General features: G+C 37.4%; 1 protein-coding gene and 1 long non-coding RNA gene across 2 annotated transcripts; both read left to right on the top strand.

The window, feature by feature from the left end:
- The first annotated feature begins 2891 nt into the window (after positions 1–2891).
- Positions 2892–3473, top strand: LOC107094994. The gene is made up of 4 exons (XR_001481713.1): positions 2892–3013; positions 3113–3165; positions 3263–3319; positions 3431–3473. It is a non-coding gene; the product is annotated as an uncharacterized LOC107094994 (long non-coding RNA).
- Positions 3474–10922: 7449 nt separating this feature from the next.
- Positions 10923–17258, top strand: LOC107094991 (ADP-ribosylation factor-like protein 3). The gene is made up of 6 exons (XM_015390939.1): positions 10923–11124; positions 11812–11955; positions 12709–12825; positions 13075–13125; positions 14341–14526; positions 16169–17258. Exons 1-6 carry the CDS (start codon positions 11107–11109, stop codon positions 16214–16216), a joined length of 564 nt encoding a protein of 187 aa, XP_015246425.1. The 5' UTR covers positions 10923–11106; the 3' UTR covers positions 16217–17258.
- The last annotated feature ends 383 nt before the right edge of the window (positions 17259–17641 follow it).

Raw genomic sequence — 17641 nt, 5'->3', positions numbered from 1 at the left:
TCCTATCATAGTTCATGTAGCATAGATCTCGCAGTGTTCCTATTTAGAGCCTAGGACCTATAAGGAATCCCACAATCCTTTGCATGACAGGACAGGACATACAGGCACAGCCCACCTTATAGAGTTTAACAAGCACATGCTGTGCTCTAACATCCGCCCTAACCCCTAAATCTCTCAATCACTATATAGAGTGGGGCCTATAGAGTGGACTTTAAAGTGAACTAAGTTAACTGCCTGTTCGGACAGATACAACTTTTCGCTCCCTGTTAGTCATGTGACCTCCCCTCCCCAACACGTTGCCTGCCCCATCTTTACTGTATTTGTCTCCACTTTCTGGTAGCAACAGCCTATGGCAACAGTGGGCCATTGTGACAACAAATCCCATAATGCTTTGCGAGGAGAGCTCTCCTCGCAAAGCATTATGGGATTTATCTGCTCCAGTGACCATAGATGATCACAACTCTTTAAGGTGCATTGAAGGAAATTTCGAGTTCTCTACTTTTTCATCCACTAGACGTTCAGAGACTTATCTAAAATGAACTAACCCCTAGACAGTGCCCTATAAAGTGGTCAGGGTGGATATTTGGACATAGCTTATATCTTCACCATGCTCTGTTAGACACATTAAAATGTCCTCTACGTCATATATCTTGGCGTCATCCATTGGTTCAGTTAGTGTAACTATTTCTCTTGTTGTTCTTTTTCCAAATTTGCATGTCTTTCCTGTAATGACGTCCCCAAAGATAAAGGCTGTCTGGCGTCAGCAGTCAGGAGTTGCTTTCTTACCCACAATGGTTTTCTTACTGTCGACCTCACCAAAGCTTAAGGAAGAGGAGCTATAGGCTACAATTTGAATTCTCTGAATGGACCCAAATATGAACCTGGAAGAAACCCAAAGTAACAGTTACATTTTTATCTTAAAGTCCCCCTTACTTAGTATTTCTTTTATGAAAGTGAAAATACAGAGTATCTGCAAGTCAAGGTATGGAAAAAATGTCCTGAAAGCAGGAGTTAATTCTACTGCCTCCTTTTTGAATCCAGTTTTATTATCCCCAGTTCACTGATATATTAATATTCAGAGACAGTCCAGTTAAATCCTGCTTTGATTTAAATTCAACATGATTAGATATAGATGATTATCAAATGCTGATTGATAAGAGGAAATTCTGTGTAAGAAAATCCAGATAATGGTATAAAGTCTTTGATTTTGCAGTAATGTCTCATTGAGGGAAGCCTAGCAGGCATATCGTAACAGCAAACAGGAAGTAGGAAGAAACCTCCAGCAAAATTAAGATCAGTATAAAAAAAAAAAGATCTGCCCATCTCATCTGAATGAGGATCGTAAAAAAAAAAAGAATGCAAGACTGTAAGGATGTTGGAAATAATTTTAACATTACCTTTTAAACTAAGAGATTGTTTAATTATCAATGAATGGATTTAACCCGGACTGCAGGACTAGTAAATACTAAAAGTCATGGAATCAAATAAGAGCAATGAAAAGGACGAGAAATAAACTAACAAACATAACTGGAAACAACAGAGATCTAGAGGTGAGGGGAAATGAAATTTCTACAAAATAAACCTAGAGGAGAACTTGAATGGCAGGAAATGTCTTAACTAACGTTTTCCCTACAAAGTGCATCAGAATTACCTCCCAGACAAATTGAGCTGTTCATTTTCTGTAATGACTCAAACACCCAGGATGAAACTTCCCTCCTAAGCAGCTATTATGAATGTAATGAACGTTAAGCTGATTCAAACTTGTTGAGGCCTGTTCTTTCTCTTTAAACTGACAGTTGTGTGTAATATAGATCAGGTCCATCATTATCTACCACCTATAGCAACAGCCTTGCGTTCCTTCTTGCAGCATAGAAGCAGAACAGGTAATCTGACATATCAAGGGGTGTTATTATAGAGTTTAGCTGTAGAAAGAAATATAACATCAAACTTGAGTAAAGGTATGTTCCCTCTTTTCTGTTCTTCCTTAAAATGTAGGGTGTTTTTCTATCAGTTTAAGGAACTGGGTTGAGCTAATTCGAGTGTCTGACATGAGTAGTCAGTAAAGCAGACTTTTGCTTTCATTTTAAAATGTTAGGGGACATAAACTAGAGAGGAAACAGGAGAAAAGTGGATCACGTATTCAGCATGATTTTCATTGGATGTGGCTGACATGCAAATAGATACACCCCTAAAAATATCTGTCAGTTTCTGAGTGATCATCTTTTCTCTGTTTGTATTTTCAAACAAGCTGGTGCTTAAATGGCACTTTCATGGCTTCTGCAAAATCTCTCTGTTTTTTGTTTTTTTTTAAGTGCTCCAGAATCCTTTTTCCTCAGAGGAAAAGGGAAGAAAAGTTGATCTGCAACACTCTCTAGTGGCCACTGTGAGAATAAATAAAACTATTACTATAAAACAATTTATTATTAAATATATCTGCATGCTCAAAATTCTTCTTTTTTTGCAACCCACATATTTCTTAGCTAGAGTATCTTATATATGGGTCTCATTATATGTAATATGCCAAGAGAACAGCTACTTTGCATAGGAAAACAGCTTTTTTCTGATAACAGACTAGACTTCAGTACTTCAGTACTCTCTGAGTTTATACTTCACTTCATCTTACATCTGTCTATTTTAGTCTTTAAAAATATCAATAAACGGAACCTCAACAATAGTAAAAGTTTGCTTACTAATGCCTGTTGATTTTGTGTGGCTGTGAACTTTTCTCTGTGTGGATAACCTGGAAGCAAGCTTTTCGTATTTATAGAGACCTAAAATATTTGAACAAATTTGCGTTAAAGCTGCACCCACACTGTGATCACCAGCTGTCATTTCTGCCTTCGGAACAGGAAAAAACAGTAGCAGTGTTTGTGAGGCTCCAGGAATGAATGAATTTGCATCCTTATCTATGTTTATAATCAGCTCTTCCTAGCTTTTGCTGTAGCAGAGGCATTTAGACTAAGCAAAGCAGAACAGGTCATTGCGCCACTCCGCGCCCGGAGCTACAATCCAGGTAAAATCAAGACATCTGAAGCACGTATTAAGTACTTACTTTTTTTTTTTTGGCATTACTAGATGTTCTTTATATTTGTCTTACATGCATCACTCTTAGCTTACAGAGAATGACCAGAACAGTGAGAGATCTTTTGGTCGGACTTCTTATTGGTGAAAACTCATCAAATATCTGGTTATACTCCAATATTTCTGCTTGGGTGTTGATTGTTTTTAAATCTAATTCATTTCTATATTCTATTTTCTATAGCCTGTGTCTGCTCTTCCTCTGTCTCTGAGGAATGTAAGGGATGCAATATTGACAAAGGTAAAAACCAAGGAACTATGGTCAGAAATGTCAACATTGATGATAAAAGTGATCTTAAAGACTTCTCCAAAATATATATATTTATGTATTTTGTTCTTTTTTATTTTGTAGAATGTTGTGAGCGGGATTATAATAGCACTGAGTGCGAAAAAGGTATGTTGATTCTTTGTTTTTAACATGTTTACTTTAAGATAAGAGCTAGAAGTTTTACATATGATTTTTAAGTCAGATGTGTGGTAAAAGAAGGTCTGTAGACTTAAAAAGAAAACAACTGAACATGCATACATGTTATTCATTGGAACTATTGCCTGCATAGACAAGGAATGTGCCAAATAGATCATATTGGGAACATCGTAGATATTGTTCTCCAAGATGTTTACTTTATAAACTAAGAAGTAAGCCTAACAACAATCTTATTTTCTGAAACCTAAATGATCTTTTTATTTCCAACAGGGTTTAAAGCTGAGATCAAAAGCTCTAAGGACCCCATAGAGGAGGGTGATGACATAACACTAACATGCTCTCACAACATCCCTAATCTGAACCTGAGCTATGCCTGGTTTCTGAATGGTGTAGAAAGGAAAGACTATAACAACAACACAGTCTTAATGGAAAAAGTCCTCTCAGAAAAAAACGGTAAATACAAATGCTGCGTGAAGACCTCATGTGGCAGCTGTGAATCAGAGACATTCGATATCAAGATCGAGAGTAAGTAGTCATTCTGTTTCTGCTTTCACTATTAAATTGTTTTATTACTTTTACTGAATGCATGAAAAATGTAAAAGATTTTAACACCTCATATTTTCTTTGTTCTACTTTTTTCTCACTCTGTCCCTCCATGTGACATCACTCAGACAACGCAGTTTTGATCTTGGTGATCTGTGGTGTTTCAGCTTTGGTCCTTGTCTTAGTAATGGGGGTGGCAATGAAGATCAAGCTTAAAAAGGACCAGGGTAAGGGCTTTGTTTGGACTGCTTGAGTATTTCTTACTCTTCTAATTCCTTTCTTTTTAAGAGGGTAAATGAACTGACGGAGGTGTAGGTTTATTTTAAGAAACAAGGCTGCAGCCAGCAGATGTTTAGCATAACTGGTCAAAGACTAAAACATGGGTAAACACCGACACTCCCTCTATGCAAACATAGGAAAATTCACAAAACCTCTATAGCAAAGTTTTTCAATATCACTTTTTTTCATATGCTGCCTGTTTTGGATGACAAAACAGGCAGCATACGAAAAAGAAACCTATAGAAATCTAAAAACAAGTTATTGGTAAAACTAAAGGTCTACACAATTATGGTTTGGATGTACTTAATAATATCATCTTAAGTTTTTCAAATTTTCAGCTCAAATTAATACATTTTCCTGGCTAACAGATGCTAAATTAGTTAATTTGTAATTCTAGTAATTCACATAATTAAATAAAATTTTAGTTAGAATGGAAATTAGCGGCATCACGCACGGCTAGTCGTCGTTATGTTTTGTTGTAGTTGTTTTTTTGTTTTGTTTTTTCAAAGCCATTTATAAAATTTGAATTGTAGGGTTGCTAATATGGTTTTATTAAACACTATTGTCCATCACAATATTTTAATTTTAGTTTATTAAAAATATCTGGGTGACATTCTGGCTCTGACCACTAGATGGCATCTAAGGGTTTCCTGTTTGGTTCCTGCTTTGTGTAAAATATGCCATGATGGGCCAGTTTATCCTTAAAAAAAAACTAATCGTCAAGTTCATCCAGGTTAAAATGAAATGATTTAGATCCATAGATCACAGCCTAAAAATTTTAAAAACAGCTCCAACTGGAACTAATTCATGCTTGTCTATCATATTTTGTTTGAAGTTAGATTTTCTTTCCTCTTAGGAAGTATTTTATAAAGGCTGCCTGTCATAAACTGCTCCTGTTTTTCATGTAGCTTAATTATTCAACCAACCAAATTTTGACCATAAACAATCTAACTACACTTGTGACTTAGGTCAGTGCTGCTAACCCTTTCAATGCCAACACTAAAGCAATGCAGATAAAATTTGTCAGGATCTCTTTTTTTGTCCATTAAAGTAAAAAAAAAATTGAAAAAGCTTCCTGGATGGGAAGCAAAACATATTCAAAATTGGAAACAAAGTCCAGTGGATTGTTTTTTTTAACTTTTTTGGAATGGCTATGACCCGAATGACTAAGAATCTTCACCAGCATAAACAGATTAAACCATTTATAGGTCTAGTTACCATTTTGATCACGTCTATGCCCCTCACAAATGTAGCATTTTATTAATTTTACTTTTCCTAGACTCCAATGTTTATTATCACTCTTTGCTTGCAATTTTGATTTCTACAGTATTTCACTTAGTGCCCTATAACAGGTTATTAGCAGGTGTCATGATTATATTAAAGTCTGACCCCAAGATGCAGAAGACCAAACAGAGAGAGCAGGGAAAAGTTTAAACAGGTTTATTTTAGGAATAATGTGAAGAATCCAGTGCTGCTCTGAGCACTGCTCAACAGGGACTGAAAGGTGAGGGGAAGACACTGCGGTTAGTTCAGGCTCAGTGGGAAATTTGAATCTTAGGTTTAGAATTGAAGGAAAAGGTTGCAGACTCCCCTCTCCAGGGAAAGATGTCCTTTATGGAGTCCAGACTGAGAGGATTGTACCAGAGATTGTCTTGCCTGTTGATGGGTGGACTGGGTTACTCAGACTGCAGTTCTTCCTTGGTGAATGGAGAAGCTTACTGCAACTCAGATTTCCTGTAGTACTTGAACGGGCTGTAGTGCAGAAGAAACCTTTGCTTGGAGTGAAGCTCAAACGACCTCTTGGGGAAAGTGGATCCAAACTTCCTGTTTGGAACCCCAGCTCAGTTAGAAGCTCAGTTGAACGTTCCAGAGAGAGAAGGTTTGCAGAATGACTTCCTGCCGAGAGGCAAAGACAAAAACAAAGTTAAGACTCAGGTTGACAAAAACTAGTGATGTTAGGAGATGAGCCGAGGCTTCGAGGCGCGTGTCGAGTAATGGAGGGGGCGTTTCCCCGAAGCGCGTGTCGAGGCGTGATTCATTTAGAGGAGGGGCCAAAATTGATGACGTCCGTGGCCTCGCTACCGTGATACCACGTGACCGCTTCGCTAAGTGGTTCGGGAAGCGCAAGAATTTTGACAGGCATCTAAACAGCCTCAGTGTTCAGTCAAGATGTGGGAGTTTGGAGGAGAGCTGCTGTCAGCAGGATAAAGTTTGGATAGATTCTAAGAATAAATTGGTTGTCTTTCCAACCAATCTAGTTGCTTAAAGCTAATTTGGATTGAATAAACAATGTAATGATCAAAATTTGAACAAACCACCAGACAAAGCCAGTGTTAACACGTCAGTCTTAAGAAGTATTTTCTAACAGTTCAAACTGTCTACATGAGTGGCGTCATCTGTAAGGGACAGGGTCTCACTCTAGAGGTTGATGGTTCAAGACCTGTCTCTGTCTTTTGAAAGTTGCGATTAAACTTAATTATTTTGGCTGATGAGACTAATTTGTATTGTTTTGCCCGAGTAAAAATATAGAATGGGAAAATTAGGTTGGTTTAGTCAAAAGATTGGTTGAACACAACTTCCAACCTGATTAAAACCAAAAAACATGGAGAAACTATTATGTTTGAATAAAAATGACTAACACCTTTCATTTTGTTCATCATTGCCCAATTTCAACACTTTCACTGTCTGCTTGAGTTTATTTCACTAAAATGGCAGAAAAACGGTGCACCTTAAATGACTGTTCTAAGAAATCTTACACTTAAAAAAAAACTTACAAAAGATTTTATCATACACACCAACCATTAACAATTGCAAGGGAACTTAAAAGGGGGAAAAAAGAAAAACAATTGCAAAAAAAATCACAGATTTTATTACAAACTGTGGTTCTGCCCTCCACCAGTAGGTGGTGACATGTTTACATGAAGCCTCATGAACTGTGGGGATCGTTGAAGCAATTTAACCAAACAGTTCAATGCCTCATGAGGCTTCATCTCACCATCACTAACAAAAACTCAGTTTGACTCAGAAAAACTCAGCTTGGCTAGATAATCCAAAACTGGCAAACAAAAACTCAGGTTAGACTCTGCTAAACTAAGCATGGCTAGAGTACCCTGTATTGGCAAACACTCTGGCGTCGAGGTAGTGGCAGTCAGCAGTCATTTCATCCTGGACACTACAGAAAATGGGCTTAAAGTGTTAAAAAGTGAACTTCTCTTTTAAGAACATGCCACAGGTAATGAGGCAATGAGCTGCAGGTGTGCAGGGAGACCCAATGAGGACGGGGCACCACCTGGTGGAGGAGAAAAGGAAACACAAAACCAGACCACACAAACTGGATTCCTGACAGCAGGGTCAGTTATGGTAACAGTGGCCAAGTAGAGGTTTAAGTCTACACTGAATAAAGGTTATCAGTTATAAAAGCAAAACTTTGATGATCAGTGAGGTACAATATTTTATCAGAATTTCTTATTTTCCTTGTAATATTAATATTATTTGATTTGTAAACTATTATTTTTACTGAAACTTATGAAACTCTGAGACTCTAATACCAACCTTCACCTACGAGGCTCAAAAAGCAAAACAGTCAAATCAAATAACAGTTTGTCCTTTAAAGGAGTATTGTTATGTCAGGTAAAGCATCTAAAGACAGTCTGTGCATCTGCAACGTTGTTGCTTGAAGGGTTCTTTTGGGAAAAATACATACATGTAAATACTGCCATACCGCTGTTCACATACTGACATTTTGACTCCAGGGCTGCAATTCATGGACTTTCCTGCAACATTCACAACCGATCGGAAGTACAGTTATTCAAAGAATTCCCATAAATAAACCAAATTGTTTCTTTTAATTACTTGGATTAAGCCAAGGATGTGTTACATTAAGATGATTTATTTTACATTTTACTGTTGCATTGTTTTATTTTTACGTTCTTATCGCTGCTATTTTCAAGCATACCTCTGACTTCTTTAAGCTCACCCTATAAACGTTTCTTTTTAATGCACTTTTCATCCATTCCATCTGTCTTTTTCTTCCTTATCAGTTGGTAAACAAACTTTTTACCATGAAAAGCGTGAAACTATTTATCACATCTTGGAGTTAACATTCATCTGTCTCCTTGCCCAGAGCTTAAGTTAGATTTGCACATTTTCTAAGCATTAAAGTGGAACATTTAACATGAACTACCGTAACTAGATATGATGTGACAGTCTGAGACCTCCATGGGTCATGCTTGATTAATTCCTCTTGTTTTGTTCCCTTTGTCAGTGTTTTTTTTGTTTTGTTTTGTTTATTTACAAGAGATGGGTTTTATAATGATCACCACAAATCTTGGAGCTACATATTTTGTACTGGGTGCTCATTAATCAGTGTGACCTCATGCGTTTTGGCAGCTCAACACCAGGAGAGGAGAAGGCAGAGGGAGCTGGAACGGAACGCACAGAACCCTGGTCAAATACCATTTCCAAGAGGATACTAAAGGAAAGAGCGCATTGCATTCAACTGTGAAGAATACTACACTTTATTTTATTATGCACTTTTATTGTGTTTTCTTTTTAAAGAGAAAAAAATCTCCATTCTCTGTCGGGGTCACTGATGGAAGATGACAAAGACAAGCATATTGAGAGAATATCCAGTTTTCTATTCAAGATTACTTATTTTTAAAGAGATTAATTTCAAAGTTCTCACCAGATGAAGTAGGACACATAAAAATAAAAGATATTTAGGGAAATTAGGGACTAAGCATTGAATAAACAAAGTACAGGTGTAAATACTGTAGGCATAAAAACCCAAGTATACAGCTTAAAATGTATGTTTTAGTACAAATCTACTCAGTGCAAATGCATATGATCTGATTTGGTTCACATTGATGGTCAATAGAAAAGTTTATTTTCATCATGGTCGAATAAAATAAGAAGTCATTTACAGCAATATAGGCCTGGCAAGAGCTTCGCTGTTGTAAAACGTACTGACGACTTTAGTAACAGACTGAACCTCCGAACTTCGGGGGAAAGAAATATACCATAAACCGGCTAAAACTAAGATTTTGAAAGGTGGCTTTTTTCAAAGAAATGCACTGAAAAACAAATTTGCCACAATTTAAACTCACTCTTCACTGGTGGAAAAAAAAAAAGCTTGAAGTTAATTTAAAGTTTTGGCAGAAGTTTTGGACAAGCCAGTAAAATATGGCTACAATTTGAGGAATTATGTAATTTTGATAAAGTCAAACAATTTTGTAGTTTATTATTTACGTCTTGAGTAACAAGAGGGAGATATGAATTAATAAGATTTAGGTGTATACAATTAGTTTGGTTATATTATTAGTTTCTATTTGTTATACAGACATGTGGTATGGTTTGTATGCTTAAATCAATAAATATGAAGGTGTGATTGAGATTCTTTGTAATTACTGTTTGCTGATCACTTTTTTGTTTTTTCTGTCTGAAAATAAATTCAATCCTAATTCAATTCTAATGTATCAGGGCAATTGGAGATGAGGGCATCATGGTGTGGGGTTAGTTCCAGAGTTATAGGGTTCTGGCAGACTCTCTAATATAAGGACGACAGTACTGGTACATTTTTGATAGGAGAGTGCAGCCGTCTACAACGTACTGAAGAACATTTAATTTCCACATTAATTCCAAATTTTGCAAAGAAAATTGTATGTTGATTTCAAAGAAAATAAATCTGACTGAAAATGTAGAGATATAATACAAGATCAGAGTTGAGGAAAAGACTCCTTTGTGTAAAGGAAGTTACCGAAATCCCACCTCACCAGTGGACTTATTAGCCATATTGATGTTTAACTCTATATTTCATTAAATTCTGGCATCATTAAACTGTTTGAAACTATTTAATTTGTGTATGCCTTTATTTTTTTAAACTTTTGTATGGATTATTCTGGGTTTTTTGCAATATTTTTGGCCTATTTGAAGTACACATGCAATGAAAAATGTGTCAGATACTTAGTTTTCCTGCTGTATGGACAGTTCTTGTGACATAACACTACTTTGGTTGCGGAAAAGGGCCTAGAAATATTTTAATCCAAATACAGGATAGAGATTAATTGTCACTAATCCTGCTGGATGCTCTATTCACAGAAGCACTCTCTACACAGGGCAGCTTAACGGTGGCTAGGCTGCAATGGATATACCATATTGAACAAGAAATCTGTCCACTCCCCTAAAAGGAAACCATATGAGGAACGAGACAGACGAAAGCAGAAATGCTCTCATTAAACACTCCGGTTTTGACCCTAAATGTATAGATGTTAAACTTGTCCTCACTTAGTCATAAGTGATCAGGGTCTCTTGCATTAGAAGCAACCATATGGATGATTTTCTGTGTATGTGACTGGAAGGGGCTGTTTGTTTAGCTTCCTCTTACAGCAGGTGGCGAACGGATAATCCAGGTAAAGCCACTGTAAAGTGGAGATGGAGGGATGGACCGAGGAGTGGGGGGAAGGGAGGAGGATGGAGCGGCCTTTGCATGGATGGCTAGGGCTAATTCTGGCCTCCTAATCCTAGTCCCCATCCATACTCCCTCCCTTCCTGCTCGCAGTGGCACTAAGGAGCTGTTGACGCCCAGGTAGACATTATCACTTACACTCATAGCACTTAACCTAGAAAAGTTTTATGAGAAGGAGAGAGGGTAAAAAAAGCAGTGTTTGCAGGTTAGTCGTCCGGATAGATACTCTGCCTGATCTGGATTGCTTACACACCTGTGTGGGTGTCACTGGAGAATGTAGCTGCAGCCTGTTAGCCAAGGCCACAGGACACACATCAAGATGGGAGAGGCTCAGAAGGTAGGTGATCTGATCTTCTACAGCACGACTTAGAAAGTCGAACATGAGCCGACATGAATTTGTTTCCCTGCCGTGGTTATGAATCTCACAAGATGAACTATTCAGGATTTCAATATTGTTTTTCTGTCGTTCTCAGCCAGGATGGATTATCCTGATTCCTCAGGTTGCGTCAGTTCAACTCTAATTATACCGTTACATTGGTCTCTTTGATGTAGGGTTAATCACAAGCACTGTCATTTGCGTTTAAAGATTTGCTGCATGTTGTCAGCAGTGTGGCAGCACTGGTGTGCCATGTAAACTGTTTTGCAACCTTTCCGACTAATCACATTAAACAGGGTTCTATTAAATGAATGGAGCATCTGATGCCAGTGCTTTTCTAAATGAAGCTTCAGAAGATTTTTTTTTTTTCCGAAGGGGGGTAGGCGCACTGAAACTTAGAAACATGAGTTATAAGAAGATCTTTGATCTAAGATCAGAGAGAGAGCAGTCAGGATTTTGTTAGGTTTCAGGTGGAAACCAGGTTGGTCTCTTTTATTCAGCCGCTTCACTGAGATCAACCAGTTGGTCAAGTGCTTAATTCCCTCACATACTGAAAGATGCTCTGCTATGTAACTGGTGAGAATGTGGTTCATTCCTCGCCTTGCCTTTTTATCTGACCTCCTGCCCCTGACGCCTTCCACCCTGCAGGGCTTACTCTCTGTCATAGAGAAGCTGAAAGGTTCCACGGAGCAAGAGGTCAGGATAGTGCTGCTGGGTTTGGACAATGCAGGCAAGACCACACTGCTGAAAACCCTCGCCTCCGAGGACGTGAACACCATCACACCGACACAGGTATGAGGAAGTCATTAAGGCAGATTAACATGCAGTCTACATGCCGACCAATCATGGCTTCCCATTTTTAAAGTGTGTTCTGTGCTTTTGAGTTAACAGTCTTTGTGATGTTGGCTTTGTTGAATAGAAATAAGACTTTGTTTTATTTTATAGAGGTTAAGTCATCTTCACAGTCTTATATAACCACGTCCTGGCTTTTTATCTCTCCAACACATTTTCCTGTAGGATATATTCACATAAAGCTGAGGTTTCCTTTCCCTATCATCTTGCTCTGATGCAATCATCTAATCTCTAATGTCATTATCTGATGTCCTTATCTGACTCTTCCAAGAAAATTGTTGATGTACTGCCAGGTCCCAGACAAGTGTCAGTGCTCTCCAGGCAGGGTGGATGTCGACCAGTAAAGACGTGGCGACAGTGGCTGCAAAAGTAAATCAGACTTGACACATCAGCCCATACTCTTGGCTTGATCCTTCTGGTCTTATCCTCAGATTTGCTCCTCAGCCGCCCCTTGGGATAATGTCGTTACACAACTTTGCCAAGTGAAACGGGCGCAAGATGTTGTGAAAAACGTCTGCGGATCAACACTCTGGCTCTGTTTCCCTTAATCACCAATCTCTCACTGATGCACAACATATTTGTGATGGAGAACGACTCTGCAAAGATTAGTTATTAGTTACATGTTTTAGGGGGCCTTCTCCTCTAGTTGCCTCTGGCTGTCAGTGACATGTTGCTCTCTCTGGTTTCTTTCAGGGCTTTAACATAAAGAGTGTTGCCTCTCATGGTATGAAACTCAATGTTTGGGACATTGGAGGACAGAGGAAGATCAGACCCTTTTGGAAAAAGTACCTGGAAAACACGGACCTCTTGGTGAGCCATGTTGATCGAATTCAAGGCATTTTTACATGCTTTTAATCCAAATGAGTATCTATAAGGATGGTCATCTACATCAGAAAAAAATGTATAGATATTGAAAAAAACAAGGAAAATCTACCAGTGGTTGCAAATAACACAATCTGGCTTCTTAAATATTGCAAAATGTTTCATTTGATGTTTGCATAAAGCTAATGGTTTTATTTTTAAGTGCTTAAGAAACTGTATATCTTTTATTTTTTGCAGATTTATGTTATTGACAGCGCAGACAAGAAGAGGTTTGAGGAGACAGGACTGGTGAGCTTGGAAATACATTCTGTAACCCTCAGCATTCAGACAAGATCACAAAAACAAAAATGATGTCCTCTACATTTAACAGAAAAGAAACAAAAATTGCTTTCTTACACTTTAGATTCTAGAAAACCCTAAAATTATCATATTAGTTCATTTATTCACTGTGAGAAAAATCCATTTGGAAATAAATGAAAATTATGTTTATTATCATAGGCTACACTTGCTTTAGAACATGATCCCAGAGTAACAACAGAACAAGTATAAAAAAGAGGCCCTGCATCATTAGTCACTTTCTGACCCAGTGATTTTTTTTCATATAGGCATAATAAAGAGGACAATAAAAAGGAAAATAGTTCTGTTGATACATTACATTAACATTAGACCAAACATTAGATGTCATTTAGACATTTCTTGGGATAAATTTGGTCGTTCCTTCACAGTCATGATCTAGTTCAGAAATAGTTATTTAAAATTGGGTTTTATACGTCTTTTAAAAACCTGAAAATTACGGCTTTTCACCTTTTCCTTTTCAACTAAATGCAGACGTTATCTAGACACATGTCATGACGTCGTTTCAACCAATTTTTTCTAGGTGGGATATGCAGCCCAGGAAACCTCCGATTAGGTAAAGAAAAACAGTGATCCTATATTAATATGACTGAAGCTAAAAGCCCAACAACTTTTCTTTTAGTCGTCGATAAAAATAATACTGTAAAGACAAAAAATGGACAAAAAATTGGTCAAAGTGCTTTTTGCTCCATCAAATAATTTTTTAATCATACATTTATTTTGCACTACGTCCTACAACTTCCACATTGTTATGAAGCTTCCCACGATCCTTAATCTGAGAAATAAAAATGTTGACGTTAAATTGAAATGCAAACAATAAAACCAAACATGTTGATGATCTGGATGATAAAGAAGATAAAACAGGTCCTTAATGTGGAAGGGACTGCTAGTCTAATAGTAATACCTGTAATGAGTGGGAAGCATCAATTGGGATGTTGTTTTAAATTTTTGCCCCTAGCAATATTCAGCAATTACTCAATATTAGATTAAACTGAACAAGTGTATCCTATTCATTTACAAGTTTGGAGCATAATCAAACTCCTCTACTAACCAAGCAACTTAAAATTTAATTTGGAGACATACATCAGCATTCTTCATCAAACATTTTATTTCGTCAGTCTGCATGGCTCTCAAAGGTTGTTTGTGCAGGAGCTGTCCGAGCTGATCGATGAGGAGAATTTAAAGGGCGTTCCGGTGCTCATCTTTGCTAACAAGCAGGATCTGGCAACAGCATCACCGGCCAGTGAGATTGCTGAGGGGCTCAACCTGCATACGTACCGGGACAGAGAATGGCAAATTCAGGCCTGCTCAGCTGTGTCTGGGGAGGGAGTTCAGGTAATGAGCAACAACTACATTCTTAATTCTTTTTGTCACATTACAACCAAAAACTTCTGCACATTTTGATAGGATTTTATTGGACAGAAGACACACAACACAAAGTAGTGCATACAGTACTCGGGATGGTATCCCCCTTCTTAAATCACCATCCCCCTATACCATCCCCTGTGACACTTTATTACAACACTTGTAACATTTCTGCTATATATTAACATTAATGGCAATAAATACATGGTGGGCTGTGGGCTTATGAGTAGCCTGAGCAAAATAAATAAAATAAAAGAAGTGACCTACCATAACTATGAAGCTGATCCCAGTGGGAAATTTGTCCAGGGAAGCCATGCCAGTCCAGGGAAGGACTGCTTCGGTCAAGGTCAATGACTGCAGTACCTGACATGTAACAACCATACCATGCATATTGCTATTGGTAAATATTAGTGTTGCACTGATGCCGATTTTTGGCCCCGATACCTGGTTGTGCAGTATCTGCAGATACCAATACCATACTGGTACCATCTGTTTGAAATTGATGTGTGTGTGTGTATATATGAAGAACTGCATACTAGTTTGATGTAAAATAATTGCCATCATGGCTTTGTCAAGCTGCTGCCTACCTTTGTGAAACAGAAAAAAGACTAATACAAAGGGAATCCAGAAGAACGTTTTACCTGGAATGGGTGACAATAGTTGAATAAACTTTTGGCTCTCAAAATAATAAAATTAGTGCCCTATTTGTTGGTACTTGCCGATACCAATACCACCATTTTAGTGCAGTATTGGGGCCCCGACCGATACTGGTATCGGTATCGGGGCAACACTATTTAATAGACTATATTAATTAGGTTATATATGCTTCCAAAAAAAATAATATTCCACCATCCCTTTTCTTTTTTCTTTTTTTTTTAACAACTAGACTGCTGACTGCATATTTGTACAGTAGAAGTAAATTAGCTTTAATCCACATGAAAATGAGTAGAGTGATCTGCTTAGATGAAACCAAAATAGATTGTTTTATTCTACATGGAAGCATGGTGGCGGCAGCCTCATGCTGTTGGGATATTCACATGAAGGATGGCAAAGCCTTAAGGTTTTGGAGAAATTTGATCAATTTAAAAGCAGCGCAATCCCTGAAAGAATCAGAGACTTTGGAATGAAGTGGAGATTTACGTTGTGGCAGGACGATAGCATAAACATACAGCCTGAGCTATAGAGATCAAAGCACACTGATGTGTTAGAATGACCTCGTCAAAGTTTAGACCTCAATAAGATTGAATATGTAGGGTAAGACATGATAGCTGATGTTTTCAAAGAATAATGGTAGAAAAAAAAGTATCAGATGTGGGAAGCTAGAATAAATATTCCCAAGAAGATGGTTGTGCACTGCATTGATTTATTCAAATCAGACTATTTTGACATCTTATGAACTACTTTTTTTGTAGCAATATATCCAGATAGATGAAATTAGATGTAGGGTCTGTAATGTTACAGAATGGGAAAAGATTGAACAAATATGATTTTTTTTTAGAGTTAAGCATGAGCATGTACTGAAAAATCAGGACAGCAGTTCTATTTAGAGTATATTTGCATTTATGCATAACAGTGATTAGTATATGTAATTCATATTTAATTTTCCCAACAGGATGGAATGAACTGGATTTGCAACAACATTGTGAACAGGAAGAAATAAAGCACAGTCCCAAACAACACTGACCAGAGTCAATCAGAGCATCAGCATCACACAATGGGATTGACTTCATTTATTAATGATGCACTCAGCTCACCCCATAGATTGGAACAACTTTGTTTTTATGAATTGTTATTTTTATGAATATTTTTCCAAAGTAGTCGATAAAGAAGTACCTCTAGCTCTAAAATGTATTAGCCTTTTAGGTATTATCATTTTGAAATGAAATGTTAGTGTGTTGCCATACATTAGTAGTTTGTGTGGGCGTGTCCGTGTGTATGTGTAAAGTATGCATTTCGACAATAAAATTAGTCATTTCTGTTTTGTGTAGCATATGTTTTTGAATCATATTTGTACTTCTACAATCAAAATGTCCATATCTTAGACTTACCACCATATTTAGGCAGGAGAGACGGATTTCAAGGACAAAAAAAGAAAAAGCTGAATTATATGTGATGGACAGAAACTGAATTAATGTCAAAATGCTTTAGAATGAAACAATCATGAGCTAATCTGACAAGTGCTTACTTTAATTCAAGAGGAAGACAAGCTGAGCAGCAAGACTGAAAGAAAAAACAGTTTAGAATTACATACTTACATGGCATAGCAAACAAGATATCAAATCTTAATGGCATAGCAGAGCAAACAGTGCAGGAAATTACACCAACAGAGCGAGACTGAGTAATTTCAGCAGAAAGTTGTTTTTATTTTTTTCTTGAAACGTTTTATATGTTAATCTTGGGACTTATTACATTGCTGACTGCCCTTCTCACTGCATTATTTCTAGTTTTCATCGACAGTTTGTTTTTTTCTTTTTGTCACATGATACCTCTTCCATCCAGCTGTGAACGCTGTTTGTTCCTCCGACAGAAATGCAAATCACCTACAAGGTGGAAGCAGTTCGGAGGGACAAAGCCTGTTTTTATGCACTTTGTAAGATGTGTTCAGACCATTGATTTTCAGGTCTCTGTCAGCTACCTATTCTTAGGGGACATTTGTCAGAGGGGCTCACATAATCCTGTCATTATTCCTTATGTATTGTTTGTTTGACTGACCTTGGTGAATGCAAAAAAAAAAACTTTCCCTGAATTCCCCTTTCGGCTCTTCCTAATTGCATTTGGATGTAATGGATCCTTTGTTTCCATTGTGTAAAGACATAATTAACCACCTGAAAGCACTCTGAAATCAACAGCTGGCCGAGTCCATTCTGTGTCCTTTTACTCATTAAAGTATGCTAATGACTACTTGTTCCCTTTTTTTCTGTTGTTTATAAGTTTTTCTATTTTTAGGTTAGTCAATAAATGTTCTTGAATTTGTTCTTTTTCTTCTATAATCCGAAGTAAGATGGAACATTTTCAGTACTCGGTTGCTTTTGAGCTCCCCCTTGTACCTCACCAGGGGGTCCCACACCAATTACTTGTTGTGAAA

Source organism: Cyprinodon variegatus, unplaced genomic scaffold (genome assembly GCF_000732505.1).
Source record: "Cyprinodon variegatus isolate N-32 unplaced genomic scaffold, C_variegatus-1.0 Scaffold519, whole genome shotgun sequence".
Taxonomy (NCBI): domain Eukaryota; kingdom Metazoa; phylum Chordata; class Actinopteri; order Cyprinodontiformes; family Cyprinodontidae; genus Cyprinodon; species Cyprinodon variegatus.
The sequence above is the reverse complement of the archived record's forward strand: the minus strand, read 5'-3'. Positions and strand labels throughout refer to the sequence as shown.

Coding starts and splice junctions, on each gene's coding strand:
- LOC107094991 (XM_015390939.1), top strand. Junction 13,126..14,340: donor GGTTTGAGGAGACAGGACTG/GTGAGCTTGGAA, acceptor TTGTTTGTGCAG/GAGCTGTCCGAGCTGATCGA. Junction 14,527..16,168: donor TGTCTGGGGAGGGAGTTCAG/GTAATGAGCAAC, acceptor TTTTCCCAACAG/GATGGAATGAACTGGATTTG.